We start from the raw sequence: 18185 nt of genomic DNA, 5'->3' as shown, positions 1-18185 counted from the left end.
ACATCCTGTTACTTCACTTTTACCTCAAAGCTGAATTTACAACCACAGGAGAAGAAAAAAACATATTCAACATGTAAATCTCAGTTGTTATTTCTATAATATTTCATGTTTTCTGATGAGCGCAAAACACACGGTCCATGGTTTATTGAACAGGTGTCTATTTATTTATGTCAGGGGTTGGAGTAATCAAATGTAAAACTGTATAGATAACACTTGAATGGGACTTGCCTGATGGTAAGGATGAGTCACCAGCCACACAGCTCTGTGTGTGTGTGTGCGACGCGTGTATGTGTGTGTGTGTGTGTTTGCCGTGTGTAGTGAGGGGAGCGGGACAACAAGGCTGATGGTTCACAATCATCTCTCTCTTCACAGCTCTCTTTCTCTCTCTCTCAAACTGGAATGTAATTAAAAATGCTGCAGGCGTTGAATGGGTCACATCAGGAACCACTCTCTCTTTTTTTTTTTTATTATCATTAGACGTGTTATCTCCACTCCTGCCTGCCACTGTGTTGTGTTGAAAGTGTAAGTCGCAGCCATCTGGACAGGCATGGTGCCACTAAGTCCCTGTGTTCCAACCCACTGTCAGTTCACTTTGTCACCCAAACAAGTGACTGCAGTGACAGACCTGGTGTTGCACAAAATCACTAATCGCTGCATTTAAACAGCGTTACATGCCAGGAATGTTACATTGCTGGTGTTAAAAGAAAAACATGATGCTAATCAAGCTGTCAAGCTGTCCCTGTTCATATGGACCTTCCGAAAAAAAGCCCTGTAATAATATGCATGTCGGATCAAAAGTTGGACCATGCTAAAATAAACTGCTTTTTCTCATAATATATTAAAGATGATACATTAAATTTGTCAGAGGAGCCCATTATCACAAATGCTACTACAGTGCTGTTTTTCTCCACTACTGGTTTGACTGTGTCATACTCTTTCTTGCATGTCCACACTGCACTGAACAACATTCCTGCCCGATGCTGTGCTGCTCCTCACCTCACTACCCCTCACACCACACATTTCAGCGCATCTCCCGTCACTCATTACACCGGTCTACACATTTCTGGACTCGATCTGCTTCTGAGATGAAAGTGGCTAAATTTCCATTTTGATAAGATAATCTAAAAATCCATTGAAAACTGTGCTGGTTAGGTAATGTTCATTCATTCATTCATTTTCTACGGCTTTTTCCTCACGGGGGTCGCGGGGGTGCTGGAGCCTATCCCAGCTGTCTTCGGGCGAGAGGCAGGGTACACCCTGGACTGGTCGCCAGCCAATCACAGGACACATATAGACAAACAACCATTCACACTCACATTCATACCTATGGACAATTTGGAGTCACCAATTAACCTAGCATGTTTTTGGAATGTGGGAGGAAACCGGAGTACCCGGAGAAAACCCACGCATTAACGGGGAGAACATGAAAACTCCATTAGGTAATGTATTCAAGATATTTAATGATAGTTTTTTATCAGGTGATTGAATATCTTATGATAAACAAGCAAAAGTATCACTTCCAACAACACAGTTCCTTTTATCCAGTATCTGAAGGACACCGTCTCTCATACTCAGCAGCAGGGCCATCCCTGATCCCATTCCAACAGTAGTCAGCAAGCATATAGATGGATTCCAATTTCCCTGATATCTTTTCTCCATAGCTGCAATGTCCTGGTGGACTCGTCGTTCCCCGTGCTCATCACTTCTTCACAGTTCAATGGAAAGAAATCTAGTGTGTACCTTCAGTGACATATTGCAGCCAAGGGCTTTGGAGGACTTCAGGAGGTTTAGCACCAGCTGCTTATAATGATCTGCCTTTTAGTTTCCAAGAAAGTCTGATGCAAAAGTCAATTTAAGCTGCCGTTCATGAAATTTCTCTACATTCATGCATTTTGTCCACTTATTTCTGCAAAGAAAAACAAAACATTCATGTCAAAATTCTAGGCCTATTAAAATGAATGTATTGGAATGTACAGACAGCCTTTCACATAGAACTGATTGCTTGTAGCCACACTGTACTGTCTGCCTTATTTTGCATAAATTTCCTTTATGCCAACCAATTATCGATCATATTGATTTTGGGACCTCCCTATACCTAAGTCCATTTTCCGGTTCATTCGCATGCTAGCATTGTTGACTTCTGCTTCAACAAGCAACACTAATTCCAAGCACACTTTTAATTAATTCATTCATTTATCACTTCCAACTGATCCTAAAATATGCACTCATTCTGCATTATTGTGGTTTTAATTCCATACCATACTATCAAGAGCCTGTCCTGGCCGCAGAGCATGCATCACATTGCCAAAAATAAACAAAACAACACAGTTGTATCGATACTTTGACTGGGCAGCCTCTGACTGGGTGGGTGGAGGATCTAAGCATGGGGTTGCCGTTCAATATTTGTATGAACAGGCGGTGAGAAGTAAAGATAACTGACATACTTTCTGGTTGCCAGTTGATAAGAGCTCAAGGAGGGAATCCCCATTTCAGCTTGCATCAGTCTACGCCAAGCTCTTCTTCTTGGGTCGTCACTTTTATATACTGAGGTTCATCATCATCACGTGCAAAGTTATGACACAGCAACATTTGTGATCATCGTATACATAAATGATAAAATAGCATTAATCATAATACCGTATATGTATATATTTTCTATAGTTTTTTTAAACAAAACAATGATACCAAAACAACTGTTGTCATCAATTTACAAGAGATTAAAGTAGGTGCAAGGTGACAATGGATTATATGTCCAAATAATTGGGGGACTGTTGGTGGCTGCATACAAATGAGGGTGACCCATTAGCACGAGTGAGCATTTAGGTTTGGACAAATTAATTCCAGTCCACTGCATGGCCAATACCAATCTGCAGCCATTCAGTACATCTAATGGCTGAATAAAACTGCATCAGATGTGATTACATGGACTATGATGCCTGAAACTCGATCAGGTCTCACTGAAATGCAGTTCCAGCCAGCCATAAAAATTTAATTTGTATTTTATTTACTTCAGCCATCAAAAAGTGTGATCAAAAAGCATGGTGTTGGCCCATTTTATCCTGTCAAAATGAGCACTATGATGGTGCCAAATGGGTGTCTGGGCACCCTGTCAGCTAATAGCTTTAGTCGACATGGTATAGCTGACAGCAGCACGGAGTAGTGCTGCTCTATCTAAGCCCATTAGTGTGTTCATGTCATCCATGGTATCATTATCAACATTTAACCCTTGTGGATTCTACAATCAAGCCAAACATTAACGCCATTCTCCTCTGTTTGGATTGTGACAATAGAATTAAATCTGGACAATCATTTTGTTTGACTGACTGTAAAATGTTTTTCTTTGACTCTTTACTTTATATTTAAATTTACAAACAAAGTTTCAATCTGAGTAGTTGGTTATACAGGCTGGCTTAATTTCCTCAAATGTTTGCTCATGATACAGAAATGAATTGGGTATAGTCACTGAGATGTTCATTGGAAAAGGAAATGAGTGCTGGCGCTGCAGTCCCTGTGTGTTTAGGAGATGGTCAATCTTATCTGGCAATTCATTTCAGCAGCTGTTGGCCAAATATTTGTTTGTCTGTGATGGAGGGTCATATGGCAAAATATTTGATCTTCACTGAAGCAATAAAGCAGACTTCAAATGGTTAACCATTGAAACCATTCCATGTCCCATTCAATATTAACACTTCATATAATAAATCCAGGAACTGTTATGCATGTTTTGCTTTAAATGGAAAATGTTGCTTAAGTAACAAGGAAAAGGAAACCTACTAAATTATAACAGGCAAACAATTCATATGTTAGTCCCTGAATTACTTTTGGTTCCCCTAAATCGTACGATTTTTGGCACTCGCCAAATCGCTTTTCGCTGCAGAGTTTTGTTTGTCAAGAACGTAATTGTGGTGACCATAAAGGAATAAGACCCCGACAACCATGAAGGACTGACACGAAAATGTGTGTTGGCCGCACTAATTACATATGTGGGATGCACATGTGGCGCATGACACACATGTGCAAGTGCGATGTACAAAGTGCGATGCAAGTGCGATGTACAAAAAAAAAAAAAGAATTGCATTTTACTCAAAGTGAGTGCAGGGAATCTGCAACCCATACAAGGAAGTCCAGATTGCATTGATGTCAGTGGAACTCTATGACAAAAGTTTTGTAAAACCTCATTATCTGAAGCTTTGGTATCGTTTAACACAAGCATACATTGTAACAACTTTTACAGATCAGAAAAGTGGAAAAGCATCCATGATAGCAGAACTATTATCTTTGTGTTGGAGGTAAAACAATATTCACACACATCAACTTTGACTTTGGAAAACAGTGCAAAACATTTTTGCGTCTTTTCTGGTATGTTGAGGACCAAACTGCAAACTGTTGTGTTTTCTTCATGTTGATTTGGTCCGTGTAAGGCCTAACTGATTACTAGATTAATCAAAACAAAAAGCTTCGGATTAACCAAATAAGAAAATAATCGTTAGTCGCAGCTCGACACCAAACATTTTCCCACTAGCGATAGGGCTCAGAGATTACTTCCCGGAACCAACCTGAAGAGAATTTAATCTCCAAAAGGTGAGTCCTGCAAAAAAAGTTTGGGAACCAGATATGTGAATCCATTTTTGATAAAAATCTTTCTTGATAAAATTGTCCAAAGATTGAAATGAAGTGGGCTGGGCATTATCATAAATACTGGAATATAATTAGAGGTTATCACATGATTTGTCTGGTATCAGGCCAGGTATCATGCCCCCAAGTGTCAGTACCTTCGGTCTCGGGCTGATTCTAGCACGCGGGGGCATGATACTGGGCCTGATACCAGACAAACCATGTGATGATCTTATTATCACATACTATTTAATCATGAGCTTATTATCACGTACTTTCGTTTTTCCATCATGTAACGTGCCAGAGAGTTGAATTTTGATTTGAGAGAATCAGGCTCGTATTCATCCCCATTTTCTTTTCTGATTGACAAAATAATGACGTGTTCATGTTGACATGTTGTGCTCTTGAGTGTCTGACTGTTCCGAGTGACTGTGAATGCACCAGGGTGGGGGCGTGTCGTGTTGAGGAAGCACTGTTGCGTTGCTGGCGGTGGTTGCAACGGCGTGGTTACGGCCGACAGTAGCCAGTATTGTTGTGTAATAAAAGCTTGTTAGCGATCACAGTCGTGTCCTTTCCATAGCGTCGGCAACAACGTTACAATAAACATAAACACGTATTTGTCTAACTCAGGCGGGGGAATACTTTCTACCAGTCTTCGTTCGTTCTTGCAGTTGCAGTCGCCCTTGGTTTTCCGACTTGTATTTGCATTTGTAGTTTTTTCGATTATTTCAAGAGTGTCCTCCTCATTAATGGTGATAAAACATTCCATTTCTAATATTCTGTTTGCTATTTTCCCTATTTGTCTTTCGCCGGAGTGTCAACCGCTGACATGTTGACAGAGCACAGACGGCAGCAAAAAAAAACGCTCATGCGCTGTTCTCTGATTGGTTGTTTCACGGGCACGATACCAGAGCAGCGCACTCTGAGTGGACAGCTACAGGGGCTGATACTGGACATGGTTAAACTCTATATTTTATCAGTATCACTGCCCTGGGCTTTGACACAGTATCATTTCGGCCTTTTCCCGTATCATTCATGGGCGGTTTGTAGGGTACAGGGCCAATTAATACTGTAGTATGTGATAATACTGGAATATAAAATGGTATTTTTTTCCAACACAGTCTGAAAAAGTTAGGTAGTTATATAGTCGTGAAGATGTATCCATGCAGCCCAGTGGGTCGTTTTTCCAAAAGTGAATCACAGCTTTTCTTCCTGTCACACACACACACACGCAAATGCCGCCACAGCAAGACCTGTCTAAAAATAAAGTCAACGGTGCAATTGCTGTTGAAGTCTCTACAAAACCAGCATGACCAAGATTTTAACTGATTATACGGTCTATACTGGAATAACGTGTAATATTTGATTACAGAGAATACTTTACAACATCATTCAACCAACGGTGCATATTCTGAAAAGCCTTGTAATATGTAGCTAATGCTTTAAAGTCCCTGTGGCTACTAATGCTACACTATTTCTGGACCACTTAAGTGATAGCAGCATCTCAAGTAGCATGGTGATGGAAGTCATCTTAGGTTGAAGAGACTACAAAGAGGCTACCAGCTAGTCTGCCTGTGGCGAAACCCTGCATGGTGGAGAAAAAAAAATCCACATGCACAACATGAAAAAAGACAGAAATGAAACCCCTAAACTGAACAAACGACTTAGCTGCCTAAACAAAAACACACTTTTCTATTTATTTTCCCCTGGTCAGCACTCTGCTTGATGTTTTGCCAGTTCCATGCCCTTGCATCACTGCACGCCAATTGTCAGAGGCACAAAACAGGGAAATGGAGGATGGAGAGAGTGATTTAAAAGAGGGATGGATGAAAAAAGACTGAATAGTTGGTATGCCGTGTAGTTTGCAAAGCTGGGGAAGAAAACTTCGATTGTACTCTTGCTCATAGTTTTTGTGGGAAATGATTGTTGTCATATTATTTTGATAAAGCATGTGGAGGAAAGCCATAATACTTTGTTCACTTTTATATGTTCATGTCAAGTTGCATAATTTAGCCCTGAATAAAGGGTGTGCTGGTCTGAAAGCCACTTTTGAATATTTTATTCTTCTACAAGAAAAACAGAGGAAAGTCTAACCACCGAGAGAAAGAATCTGCGGTAAGATTTGTCTAGATAAGATAATACTCCCTGGACATTCTTCCTGCTATACTATTTATTCTTAAGTCATACAATTCTAGGTACAATGTAGACCACTGGAAATTGCAGGCAAACATTTCAAAGTTTGATTAACATTTTATAGCGGTAAAAATGGGGCAAAAAAGACAGCAATTCCAAAGGCATTCCTTGTTTTTCCAATGAACACTAACCCAGACTAAATAGATTGGCTTTGACAAGTTCAAACAGTAGCATACTCTGGAAGAGCTTAGCATGTACTTAGGTTTGCATGTAAAAGGCATTTTAGCTCCCAATATCTGGTTCTCTGTCCCAGATGGCCATATGCTGTTTGAGATTTAATTCCCATAAGCCCGATGAGACCATCAGGCCCACACCATTTGCAAATAGAAGAGACGAGATCCTAAGGTCCACAGACTGGACCCCCTTAACGCCTTGGCTGTGTCTACAAATTCATTCATTCATTCATTTTCTACCACTTATCTTCACGAGGGTCGCAAGGGGTGGAGCCTGTCCCAGCTGTCTTTGGGCGAGAGGCGGGGTACACCATGGACTGGTCTGTCTACAAATTCTGTCCAAAAAATGATGACCATAACATTCATTGGGCAGTTAAGGGTGAAGCTTTTGGGAGCATGCTTTTGGGGGTCTCAGTAGGAAAAGAGTGGCTTGTACCTTTGGGGTCGGGAGTGAGGTCCTGCCCCAGGTGGAGGAGTTTAAGTATCTCGCAGTCCTGTTCACGAGTGAGGGAAGACTGGAGCGTGAGGTCGACATGCGGAATGGCGCAGTGTCTATAGTGTCTACAGTGTCTACAGCAGGGGTCTCAAACTCAATTTACTTGGGGGCCACTGGAGCTAGGATCTGGGCGAGACTGGGCCGCATCAGGTTTTCCAAAAAAAAACAAAAAAAAAACGCTTTTATTAAAAACAGAAAAATGAATAAACTTTGCTTTGGTTTCGATTTTCTACAATAAAAGCTCTGATAAAACATTCCACTGTTCTCAAATATCTTAATTTTTATTTTTCTACACAAAATAAGATGAAAAATAAACAACAAATAAACAAATCAAGAATAAAGAAAATCAATCAATCAGTAATAAATAAATATAATAATAATAATAAAACGGCAAATAATAAAAACTTAAGAAACCACATATAGTTGGTGGGTAGACAAATTATTTTTTTCATATTAAAATTAACAAAGCATTATTAGAGCCCTGTAGACATGACAAAACACGACTATAGTCACATTTATACTTTTTGTATTTACATATTGCGCAACTGCAGGGTCTTGAGACACATGCTAACTCGCAAACTAGAGCGCTAGCGACCTAAACGGTAGCCTTCAAATTATTTCCTTTAAACTTAAATAGCCAAAAACTTACCACTTCCACACGAATAGGGAGGTTAACTATTAACGTTATTTAACCTTTAACATGAACATTAATCAAACGTAATAATTTTTTCTGGGTACATGATACCATTAGACTTTCATATCAAGGCGGGGGCCTCAAAATAGTGTCCTCCGGGCCACTTTTGGCCCGCGGGCCGCATGTTTGAGACCCCTGGCCTACAGTGTCTATAGTGTCTGGTGAAGAGAGAGCTGAGCCAGAAGACAAAACTCTGAATTTACCGGTGAATTTATAGAATAATAATGAGGATTAGTCGATTCATTAATTACTGAAAATTCTAATGATTCTGTGGAATTGTTGATTAACTGTGGCAAACCGGAGTGTACTACTTGGCTGCAACCAGCAGAAGTGCTGGTGTTGTGGCCTTGACACAGACCATGGCTACGGCACAGCTTAAATTTCCTGCATTGCAATGTTAAACACTGATGGAAAGTGAATAGTATTTGTCAGGATTCAAGTATTAACAATACAAATATTATTAGTAAGGGATTACAGCAGTTCTTACTGATCTAATCTTCTATTATTGTTCTGTCATGAAAAAGCATGAGATGAGAGTAATACACTGGGGACAACACAATTGGTATGCTTTCCTTTTTCACTGGGTTTGAGCTGTGTTGGGGCAGCTGGTGGAGACAAATAGGCAGCGAGAGATTAATTGTGTGTAACAGTGAAGCAGGCGAAATGTCATAACTCAGGTATGAAATCAGCTGGAGGGAAAAGTTGTGTAAATAATAAAAAAGAAAGATTTGAGGAAAAGATAAACGGGTGATTTCCGAGATGGCAAGAGGAAAGGAGTTGTCATAATAAGTCAAGAAGCTCCCTGAAGCTGTGGTAGAATCAGACTTTGACAGGATTACAAGCACATTTGATGTCATTCTCAACAGGGTTGGGCATTAGGGATAGGTTTTATTTCCGTTTGGTGATTTAAGCTTTTGCTTTCTGAAAAACATCCATTTAGAGAAAAAAAAACTGTACTCTAGTACAGATGCCAACCCTTTTCCTGGTAAATGAGATTTAGTACATTTCCTACTCAGTGTAAAGAAGTGGCAGCACGGACAGTAAATTAATACAAGAGACAATCTGTTGATTAACATTAACTACCCTATCAGATTATAACCATGTATTTTCAAATAAAGCTGTTTTTAAGTAAATCTCTTTATTCTATTTGCTGTGTCCACAACTCAGTGATCTGACACATTTTACCAGTAACTCAGTATGTGGTTGTCACCCTTTGTTTCTCTTTCTGCAGGGCTAAACAAGTCTTTTGTTCAACCCTGAGCAGTGACTGATGAAGTCAGCAGCCCTATGTTTGTCGTCACCATGCAAGACATGAGCGGGCAAAGCATGTTTACAGTCCAAATCGGAGGTGGAAGTCACATATTTGACAAAAGGATTTTGCACGGCAGAGCAGGATTTGTAAGTTAAGGAGTTAACCTCAGGTTGAACTACAGATTACTGTGTCGCAAAACGGGACATACTAACCTTCTCCCAAAGAAGGGCAATAAAAACCATTCAATAAAACCGTATGACAATAATGTGATGGAAGAAAACAGGCGAAAGACACAGCAAGGTCACAGCTAAGACTTTATAGCTATGCGTGTTTTACATGTGTGTTTTAATGCAAAGACAAATGTCCCCTTTTAGATGAATAACATTTATATATGGAGCTACAATATGTACGTATCTCTAGCATTTCTTACTACTGTTGTAGATGATAATCAAAATCAGTCAATTTCAATTTCATATAATCGGTAACTGATCCAGAAATGTCTAACACAGCACCACAGACGTGCAATGCGACAATGTTCAAAACAAAAACGTGACAACGGAGAAGAACGATGCTGTGATATACAGAAGTATTGTGGGTTTATTATGTAATGGCATATAAACAGAAACAGACAGTTCAGACTCCTTAATCTGGGATTAGACAAGTGGGCAGGCCATAAGATCAGTGCTGTTTGGAAGTTGACACAATTTTCTTTTCTTGCATTACTTCTTGCGTTTTTATAGTCTTGCTGGATTTTTGAGAAAATTGACCAATATTGTCAAAAATTCCCGAAAAAAACCCACATTTCCTTTACCCTAAATCAGTAGTAATTTATAACTACCTGGTAAAATGTACCACCTGCATTCACCACTGCTACAAAAAGCGCACCCTATATGTATTGCTGCTTCACTGGTAACGTTTTCTCAAGAAGAGTTAAGATTTCACAGTTTGTTCAGCAGGCCATGATTGCTCCGAGGTGCAAAAGTGAAACTTACCATACATATGGTGTGTGTGTGAGGCATATTGAAGTGAAACCGGGCATGGTTCTCTTATTGTAAATGCTGATCCTAAATCGGAGGAGAACATCAACGTAGCTACCAGGAGTTGAACATACATTTTTACTAATACTGATAATCAAAATGAATGATTGACAATGGTTTGATTGACAGCCGACCAATCTAGAATATACCCTGCCTCTCACCCAGAATGTGAGATAGGCTCCAGCTCACAAGTCACCCTGTATCGAATAAACTGCAGAAAACGAGTGAGTTTAAATTAAAATGCTGCCGATGATGAGACACCTAATTTCAGCGTGGAGGCCAGCATCACCTTGGCTGTTCCAACATTAAATGCTGTGATAAACTGAACTCCATGAAAGCATATGTACAAATCAGTCATGTGATGCGGCGTTAGCCAACCGCCGTCAACCAATTCTCCTGCAGATTTTCACGCATATCTGGTCAAAATCCATGCCGATTTTAGGGCTGTCATTCCAAACCCTGAAGCAGAACAGATGGTTACAGCCAAACCAAGCAAAGAAGCGCACTTGATCGAAATTATGCAATGTGTATACGACCCACCGGGTATGGTGAATTGTACGAGGGTTATAACTAAAAAGCTGTCCATTTAGCCTGTGTCCAAACAAGGTATTGGTTTTACTAATATGGCCGATTCTGGTAGATTGTCACAACGATACCGCTTGTTTTCAGCTGGTCTGTCAAATGCTTTCATTCATCCACACCACACTGTTTTATCTGAAATAATAGTCCAAGTGTTGTTACTGGCACATCCAACTCAGGAAATGCCTGCATGGGAGAGGTGGGATCAATGTAGAGCAAGAACAAAACAGAGTATCGTATAAGAGTTTAAAGACAAGGGACTAAATCCAACCCGTATCAGAGGACTGCTGCCTTGCCTCACTAAATTGGATAGAAGTTTGTTTGCAAAGACCCCATTATCCTCCCACACAAAAAGATCTGAACTTCATCCCATTCTGGGGTCTAGGCACGGATGGGGGGACTTTTTCCCCTTCGTGAATTCAAGAAAGGGCCTGATCAGTGATGCTTTTATACAAGAAAACAACCTACAGGTCCAATCCTGTTCTTCCTCATAGAGTGGAGGTTGTTGGTCAACAATGGAACGCAAAAGGGGGTGGTGGCAAAAAGGGGCTGGTGGGGGCAGAGCGAGGCGAACCATCATAGCAATTCTCAAGTTGCCAGGAATGTGAAACGCTCCCTGAGGAAATTCCTCCTTCTCCAGGAAGGCAAAGCAATGAAACCACGTGAATTTTGACACATTTGACTTGGAGTAAGCATGGAAAGGCAAGAATAAAAGGCGCTGATGGGTCCAACATAGAGAGATTCACTTCATTTGTAAATGTCAAATGAAGCCCAATTCTGGGCAAAGTTAGACAAGGAGGAACAGTCACAATTGACAAATGCAATAGGACTTCTAAAGTAATCACACATGGTGTCAGCGTCTTTTGCGTGGTGTCAGCAAATCTTGAACAAGCTTGGTTTACCTTCAGTCATGTTTTACTTTTTATTTGGCTGTTTTCTTTAGGAAAAAAAAATCAATTCCAACATATTACACTTTGATATTACATATTCTGTTATATTCTCAAACATTCAAAGGCCAAGAAGATATCCTTCACTCAACAAAATTGAATGATCCCAATAAAGTGACGTGATCCACATTATTTTTATAAGGCTGCCATTTGTGTCTGTATCGCCATTCTAAAAGGGCACTAGAGATGGCTTATGGGGGGTGTTTATGATGCAGGAAGCAGTGGATTACCACTGTCAGTTGTCTGTGTGCACCATTTGATTACTATCGCTTCTCTTCCTGTTATGAAATCAGATTACCGCAGCAATGCCATGCTAAGAGGACAATGCCCAAAGGCTTGAGATGCAAGGGGGGAGTGAATGTGCAAAATAAGATCATAAGTGGAAACTCTAAAGCTCTCATCTCATAGATAGCTCTCTTTAATGGTGTGTCAATGTCATGGTTTGGTTGAAGAGAAATGAATATATATCTGGTATTACAATATATATTAACTCACAACACAATACATGGCCAGCACACATGCTACATCCACATGAAAGACAACATGGTAGATAAATGTTGATGTCCTGACAGTCAGGAGATGGAGAGTTCGACTCTCTGTGTCCAGTCCAGCATGTATACCCCACCTCCTGATGTGACTCACCCATGACTTGAATGAGGACTTGAGGTATACAAAAAGGATGCATAGAAGCTGAGGACGTTATGTGACATGTCAACATATTTACGACAGAGATAAGACTCCTCTACGTAGATGGCTGAAAGGTTATCTTGGGTCCCAGAAAGAAGAATGGCCGTGTCGCCACAGATAAATGTCACAGGAAAATATATAATAATTGTGTTGATGTCTGTAGGCCCACCATGGCGATACCAATTTTGCCATGTAATTTCTTACCACCTCCTTTATAATTTTAACACACTTGGCACCCACACACCTTGTTATACAACACGTTCCTTAAAATCACAACACTCAGATGTCTGTACAGTATTGTATTTAACGTCAGTTTTAAAGCTGTGCAACACTGTTTCTCAGTTGTCGAGAAGTGTTTTAAAGCAGTTTCATTCTGAACACTGTTTCCCTCACTGGATGTTTTCATTACAAATTGATGAGTCAGAGCTTTCCATTAAGTCAAATCATGAATAGTTGTAAAAATAGTCTAGATCTAAATAGTATAGATCAACCAAGTATGCAAAAAAATTATATTAAAAAAATCTGACCTAGGGATATACAGTATTTAAAAATGATAATACACTGGAACCTCTAAAATAGAACCAAATCCCTTTCAGGACGCTGATCTAAGTTTGATTTGTTTAGAGTTTATAATTATTTTCTCCATTCAAACAGAAATAATTGGTTTCAAGAACAAATTGTCATAATCGTACAAACTGTACAAAAATCTAAATTCAAACAAAACACTCTTAACATAACAATCACTCAAACGTATTCAAACTTTAGAAAAAAACATGAACCGCCTGTGATCCATCTTTTTTCCACACAAATCTAAAAAAGGCAACCACTGTTAATAGCAAAAAGGTAAAAATACCATAAATTAAATTTGGTAATAAGCGACAACAGAGATGGTGATGCTGGAGTCTTACCAGGACAGCACGATTCCACAAAAACTGTAAATTAAAATTTGTAAATACAATTTTTCATGGCCAGGTAATGAGGACTTTCGAGATGAAAATAAATGTAAAAACTGAAAAGAGAGTCCGTTACGGCAGCACGCTCGCTCAATAGTACATTCATGCAGGTAATAAAGACAAGTCAAAAGAAAAGTCAATAAATGTATGTGCTTGCTCCTCCTGCGTGTTGATGAAGGCCAGCGGGCCTTGCCGGTTGTCGGTCGTGTACGTCCATGTGTGAATGTGTGAACCTGTATGTGATTGTGACCACCTTGCACTTTCAAAGCTTTCAAGCAAGGGGAAACCCTGCAAACTGGGCAATGTCTTTACAGTTTGGCTTTAGAGCTTCCACAGGCTGTATTGGGGGAAAGGTGCTTGAGCATGGATGAAAACATTTAAGTGTCTTGTACTTGTACTAACATGCGCAGCTGTCATATCAACACACTGCTGCCTTGAATGTTTGCCCGCGTTTGATAAAACTTGCCATGCCACTTACTAACTATTCCATCCATTACGTTTTGTTTTCACTTCCTGTGGTATAAATCCTGCAATACTTGCAGTGCAGACAAAAAGAAACATTCCAGAAATAATCCCTGCACAAGTAATGAAGACAATTTTTCCTCTTAACTGTCCTTGGTTACTCAGCAACAACAGCAAAGCTAGAAAAAAAACAGCTATTTGAGGAAAAACCAGACTCACAAAGCTCCTGCACTACCCTGACCTGAGATTTTGTGCTACACTGCCAAAAGGTCAAAATAATGATAAGCTACCCTGTTTATTATTTAAAACACTCTGCACCAACAATACCGTGTTGTAGTAGAACCGATTAATGTACAGTTCCGAAATACAAACAACGTAATAAAGAGAAGTAGAAACACTATGTTGGCATTCATTGTCCAAAGACACAACAAACAACCAAGCATGAGGAGTATGATCATACAGATCTCACAGGGACACAAGATAAGAAGCAGAGAAAATGACTAAGCCATTAAATGTCTGGTCATAGACAACCATCGATCCCCCCAAGTATACTCCAATTGTTTATTATACAGTATATAAACCATAAAAGTTGTTCAATAAAAAAAACTCGCAGTAACATCTAGGTGATTTATTTGGATTTGTTCTTACCAACCCAAACATTGGGTACACTTGCACTCACGACTGATATTCAAAAACAATTCTTTCATTACAGAGATAATAAAACCGTTGCCTATCCTGGCAATTTAGACACACTTAACTTCCTAACGCTGCCTTCCGTGCCCTCATTTGAAACCTTACAACTCAGCTGGACATTCACACATGCAAAGGCTAGTAGAAAACAGCTGCAAAGAAGATGACCCAGCCCCTGAAAGAATGCCAAAGCAGACTCCCTAAAAACGAGCCTTAGACTGGGCTCCGTAAAAGACCTTTTACACCACTACGAGATAAGAGATGCAAAAACACACGTGGTCTAAAATAATGTTGGAAAATGTTGTCTCTTGTAAACTAGTATGCCATGGGGAAAATTCTTTGAAAACCAACCAATACTTGTAATACATACAGTTAACTTACATGAACATCCTTCTTTTCATGTCCAAGTGTGACTGCAATTAGAAGAGCAAGCGATTACTATTACTATGTTTTGTTCATTCATTATCTCTGATAAACTATATTAATCTTTGTAAATCCAAAAAACAATGAACTCATTTTCAACCAACCCAACCATTCAACCCTCGCTCCCAAACATATTTAGACATCGTTTTTTTTTTTTTTCGCGGGAGAGGCACAAAGAGGTGATGATGCAACTCCACAATAGAAGTGAGCATCTTTTTGTGCAGTTTTAAGCCAAAAAGATGGCAGAAATGCATTTTATAAGAGCTCGGCCTGCATCTCTCCAGTACAGAGAGGGGCGGCTTTTGAAAAATGCCTGGGATTTAATTGCTGAATTAAATGCCCCAAATAGTTGTTGATTCATTGGGTACTCATATACAACTGGGTACTCCTGTAACAACTACAGGGAGATGTTACGGTAAATGTTACTCTAGGCTTGGAGTATGACACAGAACATAATTTATGTTCAAATCCATAACAATGATCCTGCAAAATACAAAAATACAAAACAAACAAATAGTTGTTTATCTCCCATTATCTCCCAATATCCCTCTGAATGTTCTGAACTTCTAGTTCTATGCGAGTCAGTGTCATATGAAAGCTGTCTGGAGTTTGCGTAATGGAGTTCTGAGTGGATGCTGCACAACTTCACATTGTAAACACCATGTTGTTGTTCTTTTGACCGCAAACTAGTTGAGGCCGAATAAGCAATCGATAAACCAATTCCACACAATTGACAAAATTATTAACCCTTGACTCATCAATTATCTTGTGTAGCTCTAATCTCCACACCTTTTGAATTCAACATTGTGTAGTTTTAATACATACCGGGTCTTATCAGTGCAACGCTTATGTTTAGACTACAGAATCACTTCATACAAGTCAATATTATGCAACATTTGTGAACTATGACATCCAGCTTACAATCTATAGTTAATTTTTCCTTGGGTGACATCAGTGATATCCAAAAAAAATCAATTAACAGCCTTTTAGTCACGCAGAAGCAATATACCACATTTCTTCCAAACAAATGCCGACAAGGGATGCTAAGAGAATGTTTTATAATTTTGGCACCGGAGCTGGTGCGACACGCCGGAAGGTCCAAGTAGGAACCAACAGCTGACCTGTGCAACAATCATGATCTTCCTATAAAATTTGCATTACAGTGCGACAAATTTCCCTGCAATCACTGAATATATTGTCTCATTTCGGTGCTGAATAATGTTAATAACTCATCATCCCCGTCGTAAATAATGCATGTTATTCACATGTTATGACTCCATTCACACTTGCTTGCATACAGTCGAAAAGCAAACACACACACATGCGCACAAACATCCAGAGTGAAGAAAACCCTCCCTTTGCAAGCCCACTTTCCCCCCAGTGAGTAAAACAGATCTAGGTCAAAGCTGATTAATGTACCCTCAGCTCCAGAGAGGCTTCTGGTCAGGTGGCAGCAGTGTGCCTGCTCACTGGAGATGCATACTAATGCACGGTGTTGTCGAAAATATATTGTGTACTGGCCGGGCATCAACACAATCATTAAATATGCATATCATATTTTTTGATACCTTACCATTGTTTTTGTGATTTCAACTCTAAGACACAACTACAAACTGATTTGTTGCAACAAAATGACAACATTGTGCCATGAAGGGGCTGAACAGCGCCCATGTCATCGTATTTACGCGTAACTGTGCGTGGAATGTTTACTGAAAAACACGGATTTAAACGCACCACAGACGTTTTAAACGTCAGTACAGATTTACAGCCGCAACCGTTAGATAAACTAGTTAGCACAACTTTGCTAGCTAGTTATTACTATAATTGCAAGATAAAAAAAATAAAAAAAGAAATCAATTCAATTATGACAAAAAGCAAGAAAATCAATTTCGGAAATATATCGCTCAGGAGCACGCATAATTAGCTGTAATAATTAAGTGTTTTCACCAGTGATATTTGCTTGTAGCGTTAGCCAACTTGCTAGTTAGCTTAACAGTTAGCAGTGAAGCAAAAATGCATGGTTGCTCCTTCCCACTGCTTCACGTTAGTCACCGAGGGCGTTGTTTATCCAGCATTATGGACTATTACACACCCAGATTGCGGTTTGTCACAGTAAAGCCAACGCGATCATGTCAACCTTACCTCGGCACGCAGTTCGGGGATGATCGGTCAATCTCCCAGGTCGCAAAAAGGTTCATAGGAACGGGCATGCCACCGGAGCCCGAGCCCAGGACCACAGCTCCGGCTAGGGCTCCGGCAGGGAGTGTTGTCGGTGCTGGTACACAACCGACACCGCTGTTTGGGCTCAGGAAAGCCGCCCGGGCGCCTCCTCCTCTCTCAACAGCCGCCGCCATCATCACCTCCACTGCCGAGGGAGCAGCTTTAGCTAAACGTCGGACGTACGCGGGAGTCTGTGAAGTGTGCGCTGCCTGCCCTGCTTCTCCAGACTCCCGAGTCCTCTCTACAGCCAGTGACCGAGATGCTGATAGTCTGGGCGGGGCATGCCACTACAGGCGGGTGGGGGGCAGCACCTCCTTGCTTTGAAAATGATGCACACAGATGGATATCATGCATACATTTTTATACCTGTATTTATTTATTGCAGATTAACTACATATTCAGAAGTGACGTAACGTAATTTGGTTCGGAATTCTCTCTTCCAATGTTAACCTGCATTCTCATAAAGAATATAAAAGCTATGACGTGACGGAACGCAATTTTAAAAAGGTTATAGGTCTACGTATTCTGCACTCAAAATATTATGTTTTTTGCTCAACTATTCCTAACCATTGTACAGTTCTGTCATTCCAGACTTGTACGTCCCAGCCATTTTAATGTATATAATCTATCAACAAGATAGCATGTGGTTGCTGAGTAAATATACGTTGAAAATATTTTTGATACAAAATTAATGTCTGGACTAAATTAAACGATTTTTATATATTCAAATGACGGGCATTTTTCAACTAAAAACTTCTCAAGTAT

At 39.9% G+C, this 18185-nt stretch overlaps 1 protein-coding gene across 4 annotated transcripts in view; it reads right to left on the bottom strand.

Moving 5' to 3' along the window:
- The window catches only part of LOC131108286 (phosphofurin acidic cluster sorting protein 2), a 48173-nt gene extending 30496 nt beyond the window's left edge, over positions 1–17677 (bottom strand). For 2 of the 4 annotated variants that reach the window (XM_058059241.2, XM_058059242.2), the window contains exon 1: positions 17343–17677. In XM_058059241.2, the coding sequence (XP_057915224.1) occupies positions 17343–17557 (215 nt within the window). In that variant the 5' untranslated portion in view covers positions 17558–17677. The remainder of the gene's footprint in view (positions 1–17342) is intronic. The other 2 variants (XM_058059243.2, XM_058059245.2) reach the window with 1 other exon arrangement.
- Positions 17678–18185: the final 508 nt, after the last annotated feature.

The sequence above is a fragment of the Doryrhamphus excisus genome, linkage group LG20, assembly GCF_037039965.1.
Source record: "Doryrhamphus excisus strain RoL-2023G ecotype Guam linkage group LG20, RoL_Dexc_Guam_v1.1, whole genome shotgun sequence".
In the NCBI taxonomy this organism is placed as follows: Eukaryota; Metazoa; Chordata; class Actinopteri; order Syngnathiformes; family Syngnathidae; genus Doryrhamphus; species Doryrhamphus excisus.
This window is presented reverse-complemented; position numbering and strand designations above follow the sequence as displayed.